Source organism: Platichthys flesus, chromosome 3, assembly GCF_949316205.1.
Source record: "Platichthys flesus chromosome 3, fPlaFle2.1, whole genome shotgun sequence".
In the NCBI taxonomy this organism is placed as follows: Eukaryota; Metazoa; Chordata; class Actinopteri; order Pleuronectiformes; family Pleuronectidae; genus Platichthys; species Platichthys flesus.
The window spans coordinates 22,316,219-22,337,742 of NC_084947.1; the positions used below are offsets into that span (position 1 = coordinate 22,316,219).

The following is a 21,524-nucleotide window of genomic DNA, read 5'->3' on the forward strand; positions in this document are numbered from 1 at the left end:
CCCAAAGTCCTTTGAACAATCCTGCAGATTAGAAAACCTCACAAGCAGTGAAGTTGCAGATTGCAACCAACTGAACGTGCCCTGACTTCTCCCTTTCCAAGAGTGAAGGAGAACCTAAAGAGGCCTTCCGTCGAATTTATAAGGTTTAAGCTCTATTTCATTTTCCATAGTGGGTGACCAGACTCTGGAGAACTGTGTAACTATAAAAAAAGGTAATGAAAACCCAAAGCTTTTCAGTGTCGGGTGAATATACACTTATTTAAACCTGGTGCCGCAGGTATTACCCTGATTACTTACAGTATTTATTTTAAATTAATTTAGTGGATTTATTCCTTAATTTCCTGCCTGTTGGTTGGCCGATACATTATTTGAAATCAACAAAAGCAGTTTAAACTATGCAGCATGGGAACATTGACCCATATCTACAGCACCCTTTAAATCTCAAACTACAGAAAATATCTTTGACATTTTGACATCTGCTCTTTGTGTGGTAGATGCAATTGAGAGGACTGAAGGGTCTATTATATAGGTCTGTATAGTAAACCGATAATAATGTTGTTTGAATCTACAGTAACACTAATTAAGCTAACTAAGCTGTCGTTTCTAAATCCACAACTCGCAATCTGCTGTGAGCTGAAGCTCGAAATGAGTTCATATTGCTCTGTGAAGATAGGATGTTTCTAGGCAGCAAAAAGCAAAGAATGATTTTTGTTTGTGGTTTAAGAGAATTTCATAGTAGCTTATTTCAGTGACTTAACGTTTGTTTAATGTTTCTCTCTACTGGATACAATGGATGCTTACAATACATGTCCAAATTTCTTTTCTCTCTTTTTCCCCCTTCATAGATAATTTGTCCTGTTAGAAGCAAAACATTAACAAAGTTTCAGAACACAGGGAAGATTTTAAGCAAAACAACAGTTTTGGTCTGGGATACAGAAACATTATGGCTTTAGTGCACAAGTCAAAAAGCATTTATTTCATAAAGAGAATTTCATGATTAATGGTATTTCAGGTAAAAACACAAATGCTCATCCATCTACTTCACTCTGATTCAGTAATAATATCAAATTTCTCTCTAAAGCAACAGAGCAGAACTTTTTTTTTGTCTTTGTACAATGTACCAGCTAAAAGGTGCTTATTCATAGAATTCAAACGAGAAAAATAAATAAACATGTCTAAACGTACTGAGACAAATTGCTCTTCAAAAGCTCTATTTAATTGCACCACAATAAGCATGTTCTAGACATTTGACTACATGCTAAGAGACGGCACTGGGCAATGCACAGAGGTTTGAGACATGTGCTAGAACTGAATAGCATTTGACTAAGCCTTGGTTCCAGTTATCTCTCAGCCAGTCCTTGTCAATCTAACGTATTTCTTATCAATGGCAGATGCTCAAACTGAAGAGACAAGCGATGTAACATTAAGAATATTTCTGAATGGAAAATATAGTTTTAGGATTGAATCTGCTTCCTGGTTCGGCTATATCATAACTACTCACCATTTCTTTCCAGCTTTTTGTATTTTCTTTTCATCACAAAGCACTTTGTAATATTCATAGAGTCAACACAGATCACAGACGTCATAAACAAGAAGAAGAAAGATCAGACTGTAACAGACATGTTTTATAGAAGGTGCCATTCGTCTAACTGCAGCTGACCTCTTATTGTCAGCTCAACCCAAAGATATGTTCAAGCCCATTCTCACAGATGCATATGAACCCCCACACACAATCAATCAAATAAATTCAAATGAAACATTTAGGAACAACAGAGGAAAACTCTAGTTTTGTATGAATGTAACTATTCAGCACATAAATCAGTCGCAGTACGATTCCACCAGACCACTAACGTCTTGGTTATTTAATGGTGACCTTCATGATTGACCCTGCAGGCCACCGCTGTGATCAGCGCTGCTCCCTTCCCGCTTCCGTCCTCTGACTTGAGGAAAGTCACCTGACACTGCGGAGCCAAATCCTGCAACGTTTCTTGCATGACACTGGAGAAACTTCAGGAGAAAAGAGAGCGAAAGAGAGAAGAAACAAGAGTTACAAAATGTTCCTCGGTGCTCAGATGCAGATTTTTATGTAGCACTAGATAAATATGACATATATGTTCCAAGTCCTGAAACATTTGAGTTATACTGCTATAGGCCGAGATTGCAGGGGGAACTCCCATCTTGCACTGAGCGCTTTTCTCTCTCTATCTGGCAACTTACTTAGAGATCCAATACTTTACCCCTTTTTTACAAAGTATATATAGATCTCTCAGTTCCCCTTAACATGTTTCTGTATAGTTATGAGATATTTTCCTTTTATCAGAAGGCATCACTATGAGCAGGGATGCCTTAAAAACCAGCTTCCTTTTTGTAACCATATTCTTTATATGATGGTGACTTTATACTGTAATATAATATATATTATATACTACTGTTGAATTTAAATGTGTCAGCTTCATTGTATTCAGCCAGTTTTCTGTGTTTCTATGGTTCTCTACATCTAATCATAACATGGCAGCTGTTACACATTTCCATTGCAATATTTGAAACTTTGCAGAGGTTATTGCTTATCCACTTCAAACCTATCGGGTTTTTGGATATGTGCTTCCGTGGAAACTGTGCAACATTGTGTTTGATTGCATGTTACATCAGTCAGATACCCTGGCTTTTACCTTTTGCTATTCAGGGTAGTTTAAAAGACGACTGCAGGAGTTGCAAGAGGAGTTGACATTTATGATCAACCAAGGGCTGGACCCCCGATAGTGTGAATACCAATCAGTGGAAGCTGGGTAGGCCTGAAACCTAGCTCTAGGAGTGTCAATCAACCTGGAGCCCCATATCGGGCTCAAAATCTAAATGGATAATTTAAGGACATGTATTTTCAGAAAGAAGAAGCGAGCAAAAGAGAGAGATAGAGAGTGTGTTTCTCTAACTTTTTGGGGAGACGATTAAAAAGTGTATTTTTTGCAGAAAAAGGCCCCATTAAAATGTCTATAGTTTATTGGACCATAATTACTACTTACTGAGGGTGTGTCTTATAAAGGGTGCCATCCACTCCCACGGTGATGGAGAGCTGATTCAAGTTGCGGTTCTGTCGTATCTTGTCGACCACAGCGGCTAAACCAGCACCACAGAGTTGAGCCGCACGCCGGGCCACCACACTACACACCTCCTTCACCACAACGCTGTCGTCACACGTGGAGCTGGTGAGACCCAGGTGCTGCAGAATTGACCGGACCTGTCGCATTGCCAGACGGTCTCTTTGGGGTCAGAGAAAACACAGGTGTTATACATGTGAAATAGATGTGCTACTTCCAGCACCAGCTAACATGACAGTGACTACATCCATTCTACAAACTTTTGGAATGAAAATAATTGAAAGAGGATCTCTGTTCAAACTGTTAGTGAATCCGTATCAGTTTTAATTCCCATTCATACTAGCACACCTGAAAATGCATATCACGTGATCACAACACGTTCACTGGGCATGTAAGTGTTAGTGTAAACAAGAAAGCAAGCATGTGCCAGAGTACACAGGAAGCATTTGGATATGAGTTGCAGAATTGTCACAGATTGCCCAAAGAAGATCTCATCTCCTACCATATGCGCGGATATATGTATCTGCCAGTGGGTGCTCAAAACAGTTGCATACACCAACTCAACCCAAGTTGGGGGGGAGTAATCGGTACAGGCTATTAACGGATTACTCCCCACTACTGAGGGGAGACTTACACATGGAGAGGAGAAAAAACTGAACTGAGCTGCTACTTCACATGAAAAGGTTTTTTACGTGCCGTGTTTTGTTTTTCTCTCTCCTCCTCCAAGTGGGTGCTCTAAAAGCACCACCACTGGCACAGCTGAGTCCTCTCTGGAATCAGGGTGTGGCCAATAAAACCCTGAGCAGAGCGTCGGCTGTTGCCAGTGGGGCAAGAGGCAGTTTGGAGAAGTCGCGTGTGGACGTACTGTGTGCATTATTGGTGTTCCGGTTTGGAGTTGTTTGGCACGTTCCTTTTGAAGTCCTGGACATTGTTCTTTGTTTGGTGTTCTTCTGGGTTTCTTTTTCCCCTTCCATTTTGGGAAGGGTGTTTTGTGTTCACCATATAGTAGTTTAATAAAATACTTCTTTTAAAACGCATCCCACTGTTTTCTTGTTTTTGGCCCAGGTTATTTTCTAATTGTTTGTCCCTCATACCCTAGATGTCTTAGGGACGTAACGAGGTTCAAGTGGGGTATTTTATGTTTGTGTATTTTGGAATATATGTTAATAAAGGAAGGTGGGCATTGATTCTCTCTTTCGTCTGGCTGTTTTTGGTAGACACCTAGGCAAGAGACTTTCTTAAATTCAGATTCATGTTGATCATGTAAAACTGCTCAAGAGAGACTCTTCTACTCGTTTCAAGTTTTCATTCGTCAGAGTTGGATGAGTCAACTGCTGTTAAAGTAGATTTTTAACAGAAGGGTCTAATTCACAATTTCCTTTTGATTACATTGATATATGCATCTCAGATGTTCCAGCAAAAATATGGAAAAGTTACTTCTGCCTGCAGCTGAAGCACAGCTGGATAGTAAAGACTACTGTGTTGTGTCTAATCTAATGTTGAAGAGTGACTGTCTCCAAAAAGTCAGCACGGAAATAACAACTTTAAACAAGCAGTAGACCACCCACACACCCCTGTGATTGTGTGGACAACAGTAAAATCAGACTAATGCTGAGGCTGATGGTGAAAAAAGTGTTATGATTGACCTAGAACACCTATATTGTTTGTGTTCAGTGGGGGGAAACCTTAGAATCTTGTGATAGAAGAAAGCAATCAGACTGTAAACAGTGTACCGTGAACAAAAGGCAGGGTGTTGGCCTGGTTAGAAAAGAAGATCATCTTGGTCAACGCTTTTCAAATACCAATGATAGGGTGATGGATGGCACAGGCTAAAGAGATAGTTCACCAAAAAAATTCACTCTACTCCCCACTATGCCAATGGTTGATTAGTTTGAGTCCACAAAACACTTTTAAAGTTACAAGGGTAAACACTGTTGCAGCCAAATCCAATACAATTAAAGTAACATAAAAAAAGGGAGGGGAGGAGAGACCGTGAAGGTAGAAGAGTCTGTAACACACACCTTTCAATCTGTGACAGGAACTTTGTCTCGAAGATGCCCCGGGTCTTGAGTCGCTCAGACAGTTGGCCTCTGAACAACAGCCCCTTCTCAGTAAAATCCATTAACACGTTTCTCACTATCTCCCCCAGGTACATGCCACTGATCATCTTCTCATACCTGCCAGAGGAAAACACACAAAGTCAACACTTTCCATAGCCACAAACTAATAATAGGAGGAAAAAAAGGTGGAATTTAGGTCTTAATTATACACAGACATACACTGACCCCGATCTGACCCCATAAAGAAACACACCGTTTCTCAGACATAAAGTCAGTGAGTTGTAAAGTAATCATTATTTGTAGTTGGATACCAAATTGTTCAGAAGAGCGACACCTCATCCAACTACATAATAGAGTAATACTCTGCTTTTACATCAGTATATGTGTTATCATACAAAATGATAATCCAATGATGTAATACACAAAAATGACAGTTAAAACGCACATCTCAGTAATAAAATGTTATGGTACTTCTTACAAGCTCACAACTGCTCACATATAAATTAAAGTGTTTAACCTTATATAACCTGCTGTTTTCATTCTAAGATACAAATACAGATACAATATTTCATCACTATTTTATTGTTAACACTGTGATAAAAGTATTAATTATTATATTTTCAAAGAAAGTTGTCATATCAAGAACATATTACAGCTTTCAAGTTCCTATTCATGCTACACATACAACTTGTTTTGTTACCACAATGGGGGAAAAAAGCTGTCCAAAGTGTTCTGTCTCCAGCCTCCTTGTGGCCCTCTCTCCCTCTCAGTCTGGCATTGACACCAACTCTTATTTAGTTCATACTGCCTTTGTGGCTCCATTTTTGTGCTGCTTTATATTTTCAAAGTGTTGAAACTGCATTTTATAGAAAGATATTACAATAGATTTCCTTTATCAGAAATAACTTGTCCCTTACCTCTGTTTACCCGGATTGTTGGCGCACTCGTCGACAATATGATCAAACTGGGTGCAGAAGTCATCAAGTTCACCATTGTCACCAAATGCTCCCCACTCCACGTTGACACACATACGACCTACATCACCATCCACCAATTCAATGTTGTGCATTTCCTCCATGTAGCAGGTGTTGGAGCCTGTGCCTATGTGGACATATATTACAAGAACTGTCATGCAATGTAAAACAGAAAGAGCTTTCTTCCAGAGAGAAAACATGTGTACTTTAAGCTAACACTGAGGGGTATTCTATCTTTAAAGTATACAAAGGTTACTGGGACTTTTACCTTTGACCACTGAAATGTAATCCCTTTAACTTTGAGTCCAAGAGACAACTGATCAAATGTTCAAGAAATTCCCTCAAGTCGATGTTCAGATGCCACATTCAAGAGGCCAAAAACATGTTTTTTGGGCCAATGTGACTTTCACCTTTGACCATCGAAATCTATTCAATTTATCCTTGAGTCCAATTGAATATGTGTGCCAAATTTGAAGAAATTCCCTTGAGATCTTCCTGAGATGTGTTTGAGAGGTCAAGTGACCTCATCATATGATCACTAAATACTAATCATGTCATCCATGACTCAAAGTGAATTTGCCCAATGTAATAAAATTCCCAATGGGCATTCCTAATATCAAATTAACAGGAACGTGAGATCACTGTGACCTAGATCTTTGATCTCCAGGCCCCCAAATCGAATCAGTCCAGGTGAATGTTTGAGACATTCCTTCAAGCTGATCTTAAGATATCATGTTCAAGATAAAAACAACATACTTAGTAAGGCTACTGTGAACTTTTGGTTTGAACTTCCGAAGAAATTCTCCTGAGGCATTCTTGAGATATTGCATTGACAAGAATGTGAAGGATGGACAACCCAAAAATATAATGCCTCCGGCACGATACGGCGGCATAAAAATGGCACAAAGAGTTAGAGAGATAGACTTCCAGAGAGGAAAAGTGAGGGTTAGAAGACTTACCTACGATGAGTCCCACCTCACATTTGGGGTCTTCATAGCCACAGGTCATCATGGTTCCCACTGTGTCATTAACCACTGCCACAAAGTTCAAGTCAAATTCCTGGAGGCAGTGACAAAAAATGAATTGACAACCCCTTAGTTCTGTTAAAAACAAATTAACAACACCAGAGCTATGTGGTTGTGGGCGGGTGTATTGTAGTTAGTGGTGTCTGTTCACATCTGACAGAACTTCTAATTTAGAGCTTCACACATTTGAATAATGATTAAGTAAGAGTTTGGTTATTCTTATAGTCTTTAAACAATATAAAACCAGGTCAGAATTATGTCATCATGATGTTACTATAATATGTGACAGGGATCACAATGGATTTCCCCTTCTAAATCAGTTTTATATAAATGCACTGCTTAAAAGTTAAGGGAACACTTAAATCACACATCAGATCTTGATGAATGAATTATTCAAGTGGAAAATCTTTACTGATGTAAATTGTATAATTGTTGGGAACAAAATGATGTAACAACAGTCAATGGAAACCAAAATCATTAACCCATTGAGGGCTGGATTCAAAACCACACCAAAATTCAAAGTAAGAACTTTATATCACATGCTGATCCAACTTAGGCAAATTTCATCACAGCAACTCATAATGTGACTCAGGAGCGTGTATGGCCACCATTTGTCTGGGCATGCTCATGATGAGTCGGTGGATGGTGTCCTGGGGGATCTCCTCCCAGACCTGGATCTGGTGACGGTACTTTGCGGTGTCGGATACACTGATACATAACCTTGCTATAGGTGCTAAATTGGATTTACAGTTGGTCAGGGGGAACAAGAGAAACAGTCAATGGACATGCCATCCTGGAGAAGCTGGACTACCTGTGCAACCTGATTGGGCTGCAGATATAGTATAATGCTCCCAGTAGTGACAAGGACAGAAGAATCAGTCAGGAAGGACAAGGAAAGAGCAATTGTCTGTGGCCACCACATGCAAACTATTCCCTTTTGGGGCTTGTCTTGCTTTTGCCTCTCCATTGCACCGGTTGATACTTTAATTTGCACCACATCCTATTAAATTGATTCACAATCATTAGTGCTTCCCTTAATTGACAGATTGATAACCCTGAATTTTAACTAACTTTTATATCTTTTAACTCACTTTACACTGTGACAATTAAGTGTTTTTAGTAGTGTATTTGCATCAAGATGTGGAAGGTGAAATCTGATGTAATCCCTGTGATAGTAGGAGCATAAGGGGCTGTGAGTGGAGAGTGTCTCCAGCCGATCCCAGGTTCAACATCTGAAGCCTCTGTTCAGAAGAGTGCAGTCCTAGGAACAGCTAAGATCCTGCACAGATTTACCTTCCAACTACCAGGCCTCTGACAGAGGACCTGGGTTAGAGGAAAACGCGAGAGAGATTTTTTACATACAGTATATATATATATATATATATATATATGTATATATCTATACATATATAGATACAGATATAGATATATTGACACTCTCTCTCTCTTTACATTACAAATAATTTAGCTGACTCCTTTATCCAAAGCGCCTTTAAGTGCATTCAACCTTGATGGTACAAACCCAGAACAGCAAGATTCACATTATGAACCTGCAATCCCACTGCAATTTCTCTATTATGTTAAGGTTGTTTGTTACTTGTCATTGTGTGCTTTCTTTTTGATTATATTCTTCGACTCTCAATCTTTACAACCCACATTTATCATAAACGCTCAGAGAATGTATTTGTGTTATGACTGTAATTACCTGTAGTCTGCGGACAGCATCTTTAAGTAACATAACGACATCTTCTCCCACACAGCCGCTGGCTTTGAAGCCCTTTGTCCACCTCAAAAGAATGCCCTGAACAAATGACAGTGTTAATTGATGGGTGTGTGTGCGCACAAAGAATAACTGCATCCAACTAAACTGGAGACATGTGGATGTCTCTGCAACAGGGCTTGTAATTTTCTTTTTAGATATAGGTTAGTAGTTATAAGTAAAGATAAACAAGCCTTGAAAAATATAATAAACAATAGTTAAAATGTAGCAAATCTGAAGCAAATCTGAAGTCAAATAAAGAATTAAATAGAGAATTAAATAGTGATAGTAATAGTACTAACAAATGAATAATACATAATCATTGTATGGAAGGCTGTATGCAGACAGTTACAGTTTCATCCAACTAAATGACATTCATGTGCATATACATACATACATACATATACGATTGCTAGTTGTGAACTCAATGAATATTGAATTCAATAATACCTGATCCAGTTTGCTTTGATGGCAAGGGAAAGAGAATGTAAATCCCAGAGGTAAGGATGCTCCTCTCATGCCCATGTACTCAAGAAAGTCTGCGATGCACTTCACAATGTGGCTGAAAAGCTGATGAACAAGAGAAAGAATGTACAAAAACTCACAGAAACATTCGAAGGTTACATTGTACCATCTCCGAGACAAAGTTTTCAGCCATTCACATCGTGTAGCGGAGAGAAAATCTTGCTTCAACAAATGACTCATTAGTCCTGTGAGCTGAGTAGAGCATTGCAAGATAGGGTATTTTATAACAATTTTATTGATTTCTGCTTGAACGTCTTGATGACATGGATCTTTATGAAAATATCCAAGTATGTTTAGGGAACTGATTTTTATGAGTTTATCAAATTTGCTGCTGATACAAATCAATACCCAGATCTAGTGAATTGCAATGTTCATAGGGGGACTGTTGAGCATTGGTGGAGGTATGTGCTCTCTGAGTGCCATTTTTTTCTGGAAATTGACAAGATTATGCCTTTATTATTATTATTATTATCTCACAATGGATAAGAATATGAAAGAAAATCCCTGAATCCTCCCAATGATACTGATCTATACTGCAGAAAAATTTGTGGCACTCATTAAAGTTTATTTTGTGAAATCCTGCTTTATAAATAAACAAACCTTCGAGAATATAATGAAAACTGAATATATTTGATTAATATATCTTTACTTCCTAGTATGTATGCATCAGTGTCTGACATTCAGTGAGATGATTCAACCTCTCATGACAGAGGTTCTTCACTTTCTTCTTTCAGATTCACTGATCACTTATTGCATTTCATACTAAATTAGTTCAACCCCTGCTTAAGTTTTACCTCTTCCCCTGTGCCTTGCATGGTCTCCTGTGGGATACTGTAGATCTTGTGGTGCATGTCCACGTTGTGTCTCTTTCCACTTTGCATTCGCACCAGCAGCACCCGAAAGCTCGAACCTCCGAGGTCCAAAGCCAAGAAGTCTCCATGCTCTGGTGAGGACAATAAAAAGAACATTTAAGAAAGCACACACAAAGAATTGTACACAAGAGAAATTTCCATAGAAACCGGAAAGTTAATTTATCTCTCAGTTACCGGTTCCATCTGGTGTTGATCTGACATAGGTGGGAAGCATCTTGACGCTTCCCTGCTCATGGTTTTGTTTTGACAGGCCTCGCACCATCTCCTCACTCATGCGTTTCTTCACCTCCAGCAACTGTTCACGACTCAAACGTAAGGTGTCAAGGACCCGCTGACGCTCTGCATGCTGAGTAGCAAGACGGTAAGCTACTGCTGTTACCATGGCAGCACCCTTCCCGCTGCCATCCTGTGACTGCAAAAAACGTACATCACAGTCTGGCACAAGTCTTCGCACCATCTTGTTGAGCCTCCTGGAAAACCTGGGGGGGGAATTACATTTATTTAAACCTGTAATGTTTAGTTAACACTGTTTTCAATCCAGAGGAATATACAACACATCAGTATGTGATTCCCATATGTTTCATTGTCTGTGTCCAACAGACAAAAACTGATGACTACAGTGACATCAGTGAACAGAATGAAATTAAAGCAGTCTGGAGATGTTCTGTCTAATTTTTGTGGAGGTTTCAGAAAATACATTCGTATGGAAATGAGCAATATGTACACTACAAATACACAAATACAGAAAGCTAACTCACCCACAGACCTCAGCAACTGGACAACAAAAAAAGTCATTCACATAAAAAATTAATTCAAAGTAAATTAAATGCAAAGGTTGTTTTGAAATTAGAAAATAAAGATGACCTGGAGCAACAGCAAAATGTAATGGATGTAAAGAAAAAAAGGGGATGATTGTTTCAATCAGAGTAAGCTTTGTATTTGAATTATCTATGTCGAAGATAATAGGAATGTTGCAGTCGTTTGAGTGGACATGATATCCTCAGGTCCCAAGACCTAAAGAACATGAAAATGAACAAAATCCATATCGACTTCTAGATTTAAGCCGAAAACCATTAAGTGATTCATACTAGGCCTATACGATATTAGGAAAACATGAGATATGTGATAACCTTGTTGAATTTTGCAATGATGTGACATGCAATAAATAAGAGAGTGGAGAAAGTTAGCGAGCAGGATGGCTGATTAATGTGCACGCTGCTCTGAAGAAAGATTTAACACATTAAGAAAAGTATCGATCATTATGGGATGATCAGTGTTGATATTGCGGTGTCATTTCAAAAAATCAAAATCAGTCAGAGCCATCAGCTGAGTCTGTGTGAGAGGAATCCATCTGATTGGCCAAATATTTTGACATTCAGTGTAAATGCATAGCGAAAAGAACACCATTTAACAGTTCAAGCAGTCTTTTGCAGTACATATATTGCGCATGTTGATTTCACGATGGCGATACATTTTCTATATATTGCGCAGACCTAAAACGGTGGTGAGTTCTATGTAGATAGACACCTCAGGACGAATCCACCTTAAGAGTTGTACAAAACATGAAGGGACTTCAGATGAATGTCCCAAGTGTTTTTATAAATTATATTAACATTGTCACTTATGGGTAGAATCAAACGAGGGATTATTCTTTTTCTCATTTGGGAATGTTAAACAGTAAATTAAGCCATAAATTTAAATCAGTGTTTCCCACACAATTATTTTTCTATGGCAGTAGCGTGGGTGCAGGTGTACACACAAGAAGGCCACTCAAACGCGCAACAAATTCAGAGTGACAGGTACACAGACTAAAGCGTGAAAGATAAGTTCTCAGGTTACAGAAATTACTGCAAATTAATTAATGCAAATTAATGAATGTGTTGAACTGTGAGTGTGACTGTAATAAATGGCAAGCAGATCATCAAAAACAATTAGGCAACAGGTTTAGAGATAGGCAGCAGAAATATCTCAATGCAAAAATGTATCTATCGACAATTTTGCTCAAACTAACGGGCCTCTAAATGTTTTCATCTCCAAACAATTTTTATGTTTTTTTTTAAAATATCTAAATCAAAATAGATAAAATAATGATTTTGTGACATTCCTTGAATTCCTATGACCAAACATACACAGAACAAATAATAAATACACATGTATATACACTGAATTGTATGAAATCACACGATTAAAGCTGTTGTTTGTATTCCACTCGGCTCTATTCCACTGAAATGCATTCTGTTCTGCAACCACTATATACCCGGACTGAAAAATACTGAGCCCCATCGCTTAAGTGAACTATATATTTGCATTTGTAACATAAACCAAAGCACATGTGAGGGTGTTCATGATTACTTACTCTTGATGGTTCTTGTAAACAGAGCCATCTACTCCAATAGTAGTACGCAGCTTCTCAGCCGCTTTGTTATCCCGGATTTGCCGCAGCACTGCTGCTAGCGAGGCAGCACACAAGTGTGCGGCCCGTGTCGACACTATCTGACACACTCTCTGAGTGGTAATGCAATCCTCAACCGATGGGTCTAGTCCCATGCCCCGAAGCACCTCCTCAGCACTTGTCAGACCTTCCTCATCTCTGCAGGAGAAAACAAATAATCACTACACCTCGGTGGGTTCCAAAACACATTATGTTGTTAGGAAATTAATTACTGGATTTCTGACAAACAATATACAGGATGTGTTTGTAGTACTCAGATTTGAAAACAGCTCTGCTCATTCATGGTGCAAGATTAATGCACATTGCAAATTTTGCAAAGACATTTGCAGTGTAAGCAAGCAACTAAAAGCGGATGTACAGTACCTTTAGGGTGACAGTCACTACTTTTGTATGATATCAAACACCATGGAAAAATGGAAAAAATAAACAAAACAACCTTATGTGTAACCTTAATTTACCCTTGAAAAGATAATCACAGAACAGAGCCACGGGAAGCATTATAAGGGAAGGTTGCAAACATAATCTCAGTACCGTCTATGCGTAGTAAGTCCATAAAATGATTGGTAAGTGTCATTCAAATGAATAAGTGTATCGACTGCTATATTTCACTGTCTGAAAAGAAAGATGAAACCTATTCAATTTCACATGTAATAGATTCTCATCTATACAGCCTTTTGGTGAGCATGTTCTTTGACCGTTTGAATAAAACAAGCTTGTTCTTTCTGTTGAGGCTTATCTTATGTCCTTTGATAAAATACATCAATGCTGGTTTTGATATCAAATTTATTACATAATTTTTAAATAGTTTACATTTCTAGATTGAACATGGCTCATATCGCACCCACTGTTTTAATCCATTTTACACTTTTCAGGACCAATGATTACTAGAGAAAACCATTTGGGAAGTCTGGTCATGACAATTATGTATATTTTGAAAAATGTATATTTATCACCCTCTAATCAAAGATGTACAGCCCCCTGCTACCAGCATGGAGGGCACAACTAATCGGCTGTAGTAACATGGTAACAAAGAGTTTTTCCAGTAAACAAACAAAAACTAACCTGTCGTTGTCAATAGTATAGATGTATCTGGTGTTGAAGCTTCCGGTGGTGAGGAGCTCTTTTGTAGTCTTGCCCTGGAACAGCAGATGCTCTTTGGCCATCCTCACCATGATGAGACGGACCAGTTCTCCCAGGTACATGCCACTGATCATCTTCTCAAACCTGCAAAACCACACAAAAAAGAAAATTTTCACATTTCACTGTCCACCATAACAGTTGAACAGTAAGTATGTAAAGAATTACAATCAGAATATTTCGATTAAATGTTATTTATTTTTGAATGGCTGATTAACTCATATCCTGGCATTAATAAGTCACTTTTTTTGTACAGGTCAGTATTTTCTAACTGACGAATGTCGGTCGAGGGAAAATATCCAGTGTGTTTCATTACTCAACACAGCAACTGTGTATTGACCCTTTTAAAAATCATGCCCTGTCGTCCAGCCAGCTTTGGCTGCAGCTGCTGGGTCGCAGGTGGCAGGACCTTCAGTCACAACGACGGCTCAGCTGCCTAGTGTTTCATGACATCCACCTTAAAACCTTTGGGAGATGAAAAGCACATTTGGGCCATTCATTTCATGACCGTGGCGATCATGCTTCAGAATGATAAGTAAGGACAAACAGAACAGTGACTCTTTCTTTGGTCAATGAGAGTATCAATGCAGGGCGTCATTGGCGCACTGCTTATATTGAGGTTCATAGATGAGCTGGAGCTAATCACAGCTGACATTGTGCAAGAGATGGGGAACAACCTGGAAAGGTCACCAGTCTATCATAGGGCAAACATACAGCAGTCCGCATTCACCACATTTTCATCTTGACAAACACTATGAGAAAGCCAGAAACATTTTTGGGGTTGCCTGATCGGGGAAGTGAGATCCGATCACAAGTGGTCACAGTAGACACATTGAAGATGCATTTTTAATGGGAAATGTGAAAACAAGTACTTAATGCTGGCCACTTGTGATTGGATCTCTCAGGACGGATGTTAATACCCGTGGTGTATGTATCTGAAAAATATTACATAAGTAGAATTAAATAAATAAACACAGGAATAAATTACTAAATACATAAATAAAACTTATTCTTGAGTCAAAAAATAGGCAAGCAGTTGAAACTGCTTGAAGTGTTTTGTTAGCATCTAGTATCAAGCTGAAAAGAAAATGGTTGCTACAAAATCTCCATGAGTTGTCCTTCAATGAGACGGCATAATCTTGTTTTTTTTTAGTCACTCTAGTCAAATATTGAAATAGATAATTAGTTAGTCTAATAATATATAAGTTCTCATTATGTGGCATCAGCATCTTCTGCTTTTCTATTGCTTTTGCGAATTGATGGCCATAAACTCTGTCAGGGGTTTAGGGAACATAGTAATTACACACACATAATGGTGAAGGTACATACTGTAGACAAACTCCCTATTGAGTACAGGAAAATATGATAACTAATATTGAGAGTGTTCTTTCTGTGTGTTTTAGTCCAGCATGGCTCAGGAACATCTGTCACTGGAGAAACGTAGAAGGAGGAACAGAGATTATAAAAAAAAAAAAAAGAGACAGAAAATCACTAGACTGCCATGATTAAAGAAGAATTTCGAAGACAAGAGAAATAAAGATGGAGACAATAAGTTAGGGAAGGAATATAACGCAAACAGAAGATTTGACTGAAAAAGAACAGATGAAAAGGAAAAAGAATCGGAATCAAAGCCAATACTGACTTCTGAACTAAATCAGGCAATTTGGTCTGAAATACAAAACCCTATGGCCAAAGGAATCCAAAGTCAAAATGCACATACACACACTCAAATGTAAATAAAACAAGATATTCATTGTTTTGTTTGTTTGTTTTAATTCTGTAATTGATTGATTCAATGTATTAACTTTAAGTTTTTGTCACCACCGTCAGATATGGATCAACTCTGTTGGGTTTATGTCGCCTCCGTCATTAATATTTTTTTATGATATTTCAGAAATATATTCCCTATTTTTGAGGGATTGTTGGTCAGATGTGAAAATAATCTGTCTCCAAACATGAAAAATGAAAAATAAAGAGCTTTCTAATACAAGTCTGTCTGTCTAGGACTTTATAAGCCCATAACCACTGGGAGATATTATACACTCCTGATCAAAATCTTAAGACCAGTTAAAAAATTGCATGAATTTGTATTTTGCACTGTTGAAACGTAGGAAGGTTCTATGTAGAGTTTCAAAATGCAAAAAGAAGAAATGGGAACAACAGCCCAAAAGTTGTGAGCAGGCAATTTATTGAAAACAACAATTTAACTGAAGTAGGCTGTTCATCAGCTGATCAAAAGTTTAAGAGCACAGCTAAAAAAAAAAAAAAAAGAAAAAGCTCTACTTAGAACCTTCCTAAGATCCAGCAGTGCAAAATGCAAATTCATGCAATTTTTTAACTGGTCTTAAGATTTTGATCAGGAGTGTATGTTTAACCAAGTTAGATTAGACACTCACAGCTGTTTTCCAGGGTTCAGAGAGCCTGCATCGATTTCTCGGTCAATGTCAGTGCGCAGATCCTCCAAGGCACCATCATCTCCAAAAGCACCCCACTCTGTATTAACACACATCCGCCCCTCATCACCATCCAGCACATCAAGGTTCCTCATCTGTTCCATGTAGCAGGCATTGGTCCCCGTTCCTGTTGAGGGAAAGGATGATACCACAACAATAACAATTACTAAGTTCTCAGGGATGACAAAACATATAAATGCAGTGTCTTAATCCAGTGTCACTGTTACCCTCTCCAAGCAAACTCCATTAAAAGAGTCACTGCTTAACTTGCTGGGTGAAATGCGGACAAAAGGGAACTTGGTACCGGGGCTCGATTACTTCAGTGTGTGTTACTTTGAACCCTTCGTTTTCAACAACAGGGACAGTCGCATATCAGTTGCTATAAAAAAAAACACCCATGTTGCTTTTTATTGCTTTGACAAGGTCTGAATTATTTGCAAGAGGCAGCTTAAATACCACGGGAAGCAGGGTTTGCACGGAACGCATTTTTTCCTTGTCTCGCCAATGATATTGTTATTCCTTATGTCAGTGGGACATCACTATCATCACTATGGTCATGCCATTTCAAACGAGTCTGTATGTTTGATATGCTACCAGCTACATATCCGTTAGCAGCTGCACAATGTCGGCAATTATACGATCCACTTGTCTTTGCAGGTAGTCATTATAGTTGACTAAGACACTGAAGTGTTTCCACACAGGGGACTTAAACACAAACTACAGCACTGGTCCTTCGCTAATGTTGTCATTTGAAATTTGGGACCAAAATGCTCACAAATTAGTTCCAAACGTGGGCTCGCTGCATTGCTACCAAACAGATGTGTTTTGGAACGTGCACAAACTCATAGATTAAAGCAATCACAGTGATCAAGCGGAACATAACGTACCAGATAAATACGTCTTTCCCACTCACCCTCTCTCCAACCTCCCGCCCCCTGGAAGTTCCAGTTAAGTCATTTTTTATTTTTTTATTTTTTATATATAGCGCCAGATCTCAACATAAATCATTTCAAGGTTACTTTTCCTATAAAACTGGTATATAGCTTGCTCTTTTATTAAACAAACTAAATGGCCTTATGTTATTTATCTTATTTACACAAAGGCATGTCATATCTGTCTCTACATGGTCGCGCGTTTAGATTTCTCCTCTGCTCTCTGTATCGCGCACGGCAGAGTTCCATCCAGATGCACTAACACAGACACATGTGCGCCCACAGAGGTGAGCGCCCTCCCACCAGCTGACAGAGAGCATCCATCTGAAACATGTCGCATGAACCACCTGAGAAGCAGTTAAAAACATCCACGTTTTTAAACGCACCCAGGTGGATGATGGTGATGGTGTTGGTGTTGGTGAAGATGGTAACACCCACTCTCCTGCGAGTAGCAGCCAGAGTAGCACTCCTGCTCCTGCCGAAGTGTCCTTGACAAGATTCTGAACCCCTAAGTGGCCCCTCATAAATGTTGTGTACTAAAAATGTAAGTCGCTTTGGACAAAAGCGTCAGCTTAATGACATGTAATGTAATGTAATAACATTACCAAGCAACACTGACTGACAAACAAGACTGCCTCTGTGACCCTAAAGACATTACCGGCAGGGGTTGTAGTACCAAGCCAGTCAGTTTTCAGGTTAGAGGCCAGTCTAAAAGCAGCATTGCCATCTCCCACTGGCAGTAGGATGATTGGATGAAGATTGGGCCGATGTATGTGTTATACATATGAATGGTGTTTCTGCCTATGCAAATTAGGAGATATTCAATAAGTGTGGACCTTATGTGCATATTCAAACTATTTCAAAAGAAACTCGTAATACAAAAAAAGTTACTTTTCATGTATACTTTTACCATGTAAAGTTTTATTGTGGTAGTAGTAAAGGAAAAATTAAGCCTATTTTGGTGTATTTTGGGTATATTCGATTAGTGTATGGCTCATTTGCATATAAAAATTCATTTTCAAAGAAACTTGTAATACAAAATGTTGTACTTTCATGGGCACTTTCTTCGTGTAAAGTTTAATTTTGATAGGAGTAAAGGAAAAAAATAGCCCAATTGGGGTGTTTATTGTTGCCTCGCCTTATTGGCACACATTGATGAGAATTAAACATATTTCCTCAACTAGGATTTCTTAGGACTTTTAGTATGTTGTTCTGGACACCTCATAGAAATGATATATGCTGAAAAAATTATTTTACAATTAGTCGAACGTAAAACGCTACTTTGCCTGGACTATTTGTGGAGACGCGATAAACAGAAGTGCTGTATTCAAAAGCACCCGGAGCTGCACACTTTGTGGATAATTCTAGTTTAGTTCAATGTACAGTTCAGAAATTCAATGTAAAGTTCAAAATCATTAAAAGAATCACATTAACATCATGATTCCTTCAAGTTGTTGTGTCCATGTCCCCACCCCTAGGGGAAACACTGCATATAAACTAAAAATACGAATACCCATGAATATCAACTCATTACTCATTGTATCATAACCAAAATAATTATATTCTTCTTAGACTTATTCATGGCTCTGACAATAATATTAGAGCATAATCCTGTAGAGCACATGTGTCAAACTCAAGGCCTGCGGGCCAAATCCTCAATTACTCTGGAGAAACTGCAGCTAGAGCCATAAGCAATTAATTAAACTGATTTTATAACTTTTATTTGTATTTATTTATGTATTATTTATTTCATAATTTCTGTTGTTTTATCAGCAATACTCTACAGGCCTTGTTAGTTTTAAGTTCAATATGTGTACTAAGGTTCTTTCAATAAGTTTTCAATAAACGTTGGACCCGTCTAGCCCTTGACTTGTAGCAATTTTTTTATTTCAGTCCGTGTATTTGAATTTGACACCCCTGCTGTAGAGCCTTCCCAAGAGCAATGAACTTTTAATTCTGAAGAACATTCAGTCTGACATTTTAATATATAATAATACCCTGAACAGATAAATCATAAATAAACCACCCACAACCAAAACAATAAAAAAAGGACTCTCTGGCTTCGTTAATAAACATTTTTTTCATTATGTTTAATACAGCCTCATAAACTCTCGAGCTGCGTTCGGACTGTCATGGTAACACTGTATTTTGCTTGTATAAAGTGGACTTACCGGAGGGTTCACAATTACGCGCTCTAATCCTTTTATCTCTGCCTCACAGTTTGAGTCCCTCTGTGTGAGTGAGTGGGGCCTGGGACCCAGGGCCTGTGTGTATGTATAAACTCCACCACGCTCCCAGTCTGGGCAGTCTGGGAGTATAAACACAACTTTCTAGCCTATACGAAGATGATTTAAAAAAAATAAGGAATAATAATTCGATAATCGCACCGTTTCGCCCAGTTGCACTGTCCCCAGACAGGGGCAGTGATACACAGGCAAATGTTGGGCAGTCCGTCTGTTGCTCACTGGGTAAAATTTGCCTTAATGCTCACATTTGCTGAGCTTCACCAGTTACACAATATTAGGAAAACATGTGATATCGTTGTTGAAGATTGCGATGACAATATGACCTGCGATAAATTATATTTTAATAAAAATGATTGAACTAATTAATAGGGTATCGATCATTATGTGATTATCAGTGATGATATTTTGGCGTCATGTCAAACAAATCAACTTTTAAACTGTAGCGAGTCAGAGACGCCAGCTCTGTGTCGTTACTTTTAGCCGCCTCGCATCTCTCTATTCTTTCTCTATTCTATTCTAAAACTGCCAATGATCTGAATGCCTTTTATTTACTATCTAGGGCAAAAAGGCTCCAAATGATTGGACAAATATATTGACATGCAGAGCTTGAATGCATGGCACTTGGAACTCCATTTATTGCAGTTCAAGCAGTCTTTTGCGATAAGTATATTGCGCATGTGGATATCACGATAAAAATGTATTTGTCTTTATATCTTGCAGCCCTAGTCACCATCATTATACGATTCATATTCACAGACTAAACTCACCTACAATGAGGCCAATTTCACAGTGATGGTCCTCGTAGCCACAGGTCATCATGGTTCCCACTGTGTCATTAACCACTGCCACGATGTCAATGTCAAAGTCCTGCCATGACATGTAAAATCAGCACAGATGTGACGTACTGCCAGTCGACCAAGGCACATCATTTGAACATCTGGACATCATACACCTCTGCCCATGTTTCATTTATGTTTCTAAACTACAGCTTTAACATAAGGACAAAAGTAACCAAATAGTTATATTTATCAGTAGCACATACTTTATTAGGTTATAAAAGAAAAAAATGAATGGCAAATTATTAACACAATATACCGCGTTTTCTTTCAATTTTACTTCTATTCAAGCAGTTAACCTGTTTTGGACTAGATACAGCACAAGGAGAAATCTGACTATTTTTAAATGCTATGTTTTTAGGATGTTTTCTTATCAAGTATACAGTAAGTCAACGTGTTTCTGTGTCCTTTTATTTTTTTTTAGCTCTGCTCCGAAGTCAACCCAACTTTTTTTGATATGGTTAAACTTTTTTAACTAACTCGTGTGTTTTTGCCTCAATTCAAACCTTCCTGTCTAATATGCAGTTTATCTAATCTTTCTAGTGTCATTTGTTTCCAAAAACATCTGTTCTCTCACTTTGTTCACAGTTTAAATGTACAAAGATTGGAGCACTTTTGAAACTATCATTTGTACAATTACCCCTCGTTTTTTGATGGATCTCCTCAGAAGGCTGACCACATCTTTTCCCTCCACTCCACTGGACTTGAAGCCTTTGGTCCAAGACATCAAAACACTCTGCAAATATGAAATAAAGACAATCAAAATCCTCATATTTCATTTTAACCTAATCATGTGGTGTCATAATAATTGATTAGTAACCCACTAGTATTTAAATGCGGTGAAATGGTTGTGTGAAATCCACTTCCAAGCTATTTCCCGTTTCCTGCTAAATGTAAACCAGCCCAAAATAGCTGCACTCTTAATGTAAATTAATTTGGTTGACATGTAAACATAAATTAATATGCAGATATTTTTAAGGTGAAAACTTTCTGGAAAAGACAATTGACAAATTTCTCACTGCCAGTAGTATGGGACACATATTCCAGTTATTTCTGCAAGGACAAACTGCTATAGGAAGGTATGGAGATTTGATTGACCTGAAGTGGGCCACTATATCTGTTAAGCAAGACTGTCTTAGAAAATAAGTGTATTAGTTC

The 21,524-nt window shown here is 38.3% G+C and overlaps 1 protein-coding gene across 3 annotated transcripts in view; it reads right to left on the bottom strand.

Annotated features, from left to right (window-relative positions):
- Positions 1-955: 955 nt before the first annotated feature.
- The window catches only part of hk2 (hexokinase 2), a 28,825-nt gene continuing 8,256 nt past the window's right edge, over positions 956-21,524 (bottom strand). For 2 of the 3 annotated variants that reach the window (XM_062384691.1, XM_062384690.1), the window contains 14 exons: positions 21,007-21,102; positions 20,298-20,397; positions 16,296-16,479; positions 13,825-13,986; positions 12,667-12,900; positions 10,485-10,789; positions 10,233-10,381; positions 9,364-9,483; positions 8,860-8,955; positions 7,089-7,188; positions 6,073-6,256; positions 5,117-5,272; positions 3,021-3,257; positions 956-2,007 (listed from right to left, as the gene is read on the bottom strand). In XM_062384691.1, the coding sequence (XP_062240675.1) occupies positions 1,863-2,007; positions 3,021-3,257; positions 5,117-5,272; positions 6,073-6,256; positions 7,089-7,188; positions 8,860-8,955; positions 9,364-9,483; positions 10,233-10,381; positions 10,485-10,789; positions 12,667-12,900; positions 13,825-13,986; positions 16,296-16,479; positions 20,298-20,397; positions 21,007-21,102 (2,268 nt within the window). In that variant the 3' untranslated portion in view covers positions 956-1,862. Of the gene's footprint in view, positions 2,008-3,020; positions 3,258-5,116; positions 5,273-6,072; positions 6,257-7,088; positions 7,189-8,859; positions 8,956-9,363; positions 9,484-10,232; positions 10,382-10,484; positions 10,790-12,666; positions 12,901-13,824; positions 13,987-16,295; positions 16,480-20,297; positions 20,398-21,006; positions 21,103-21,524 lie in introns of those variants that run through there. The other variant, XM_062384692.1, reaches the window with a different exon arrangement.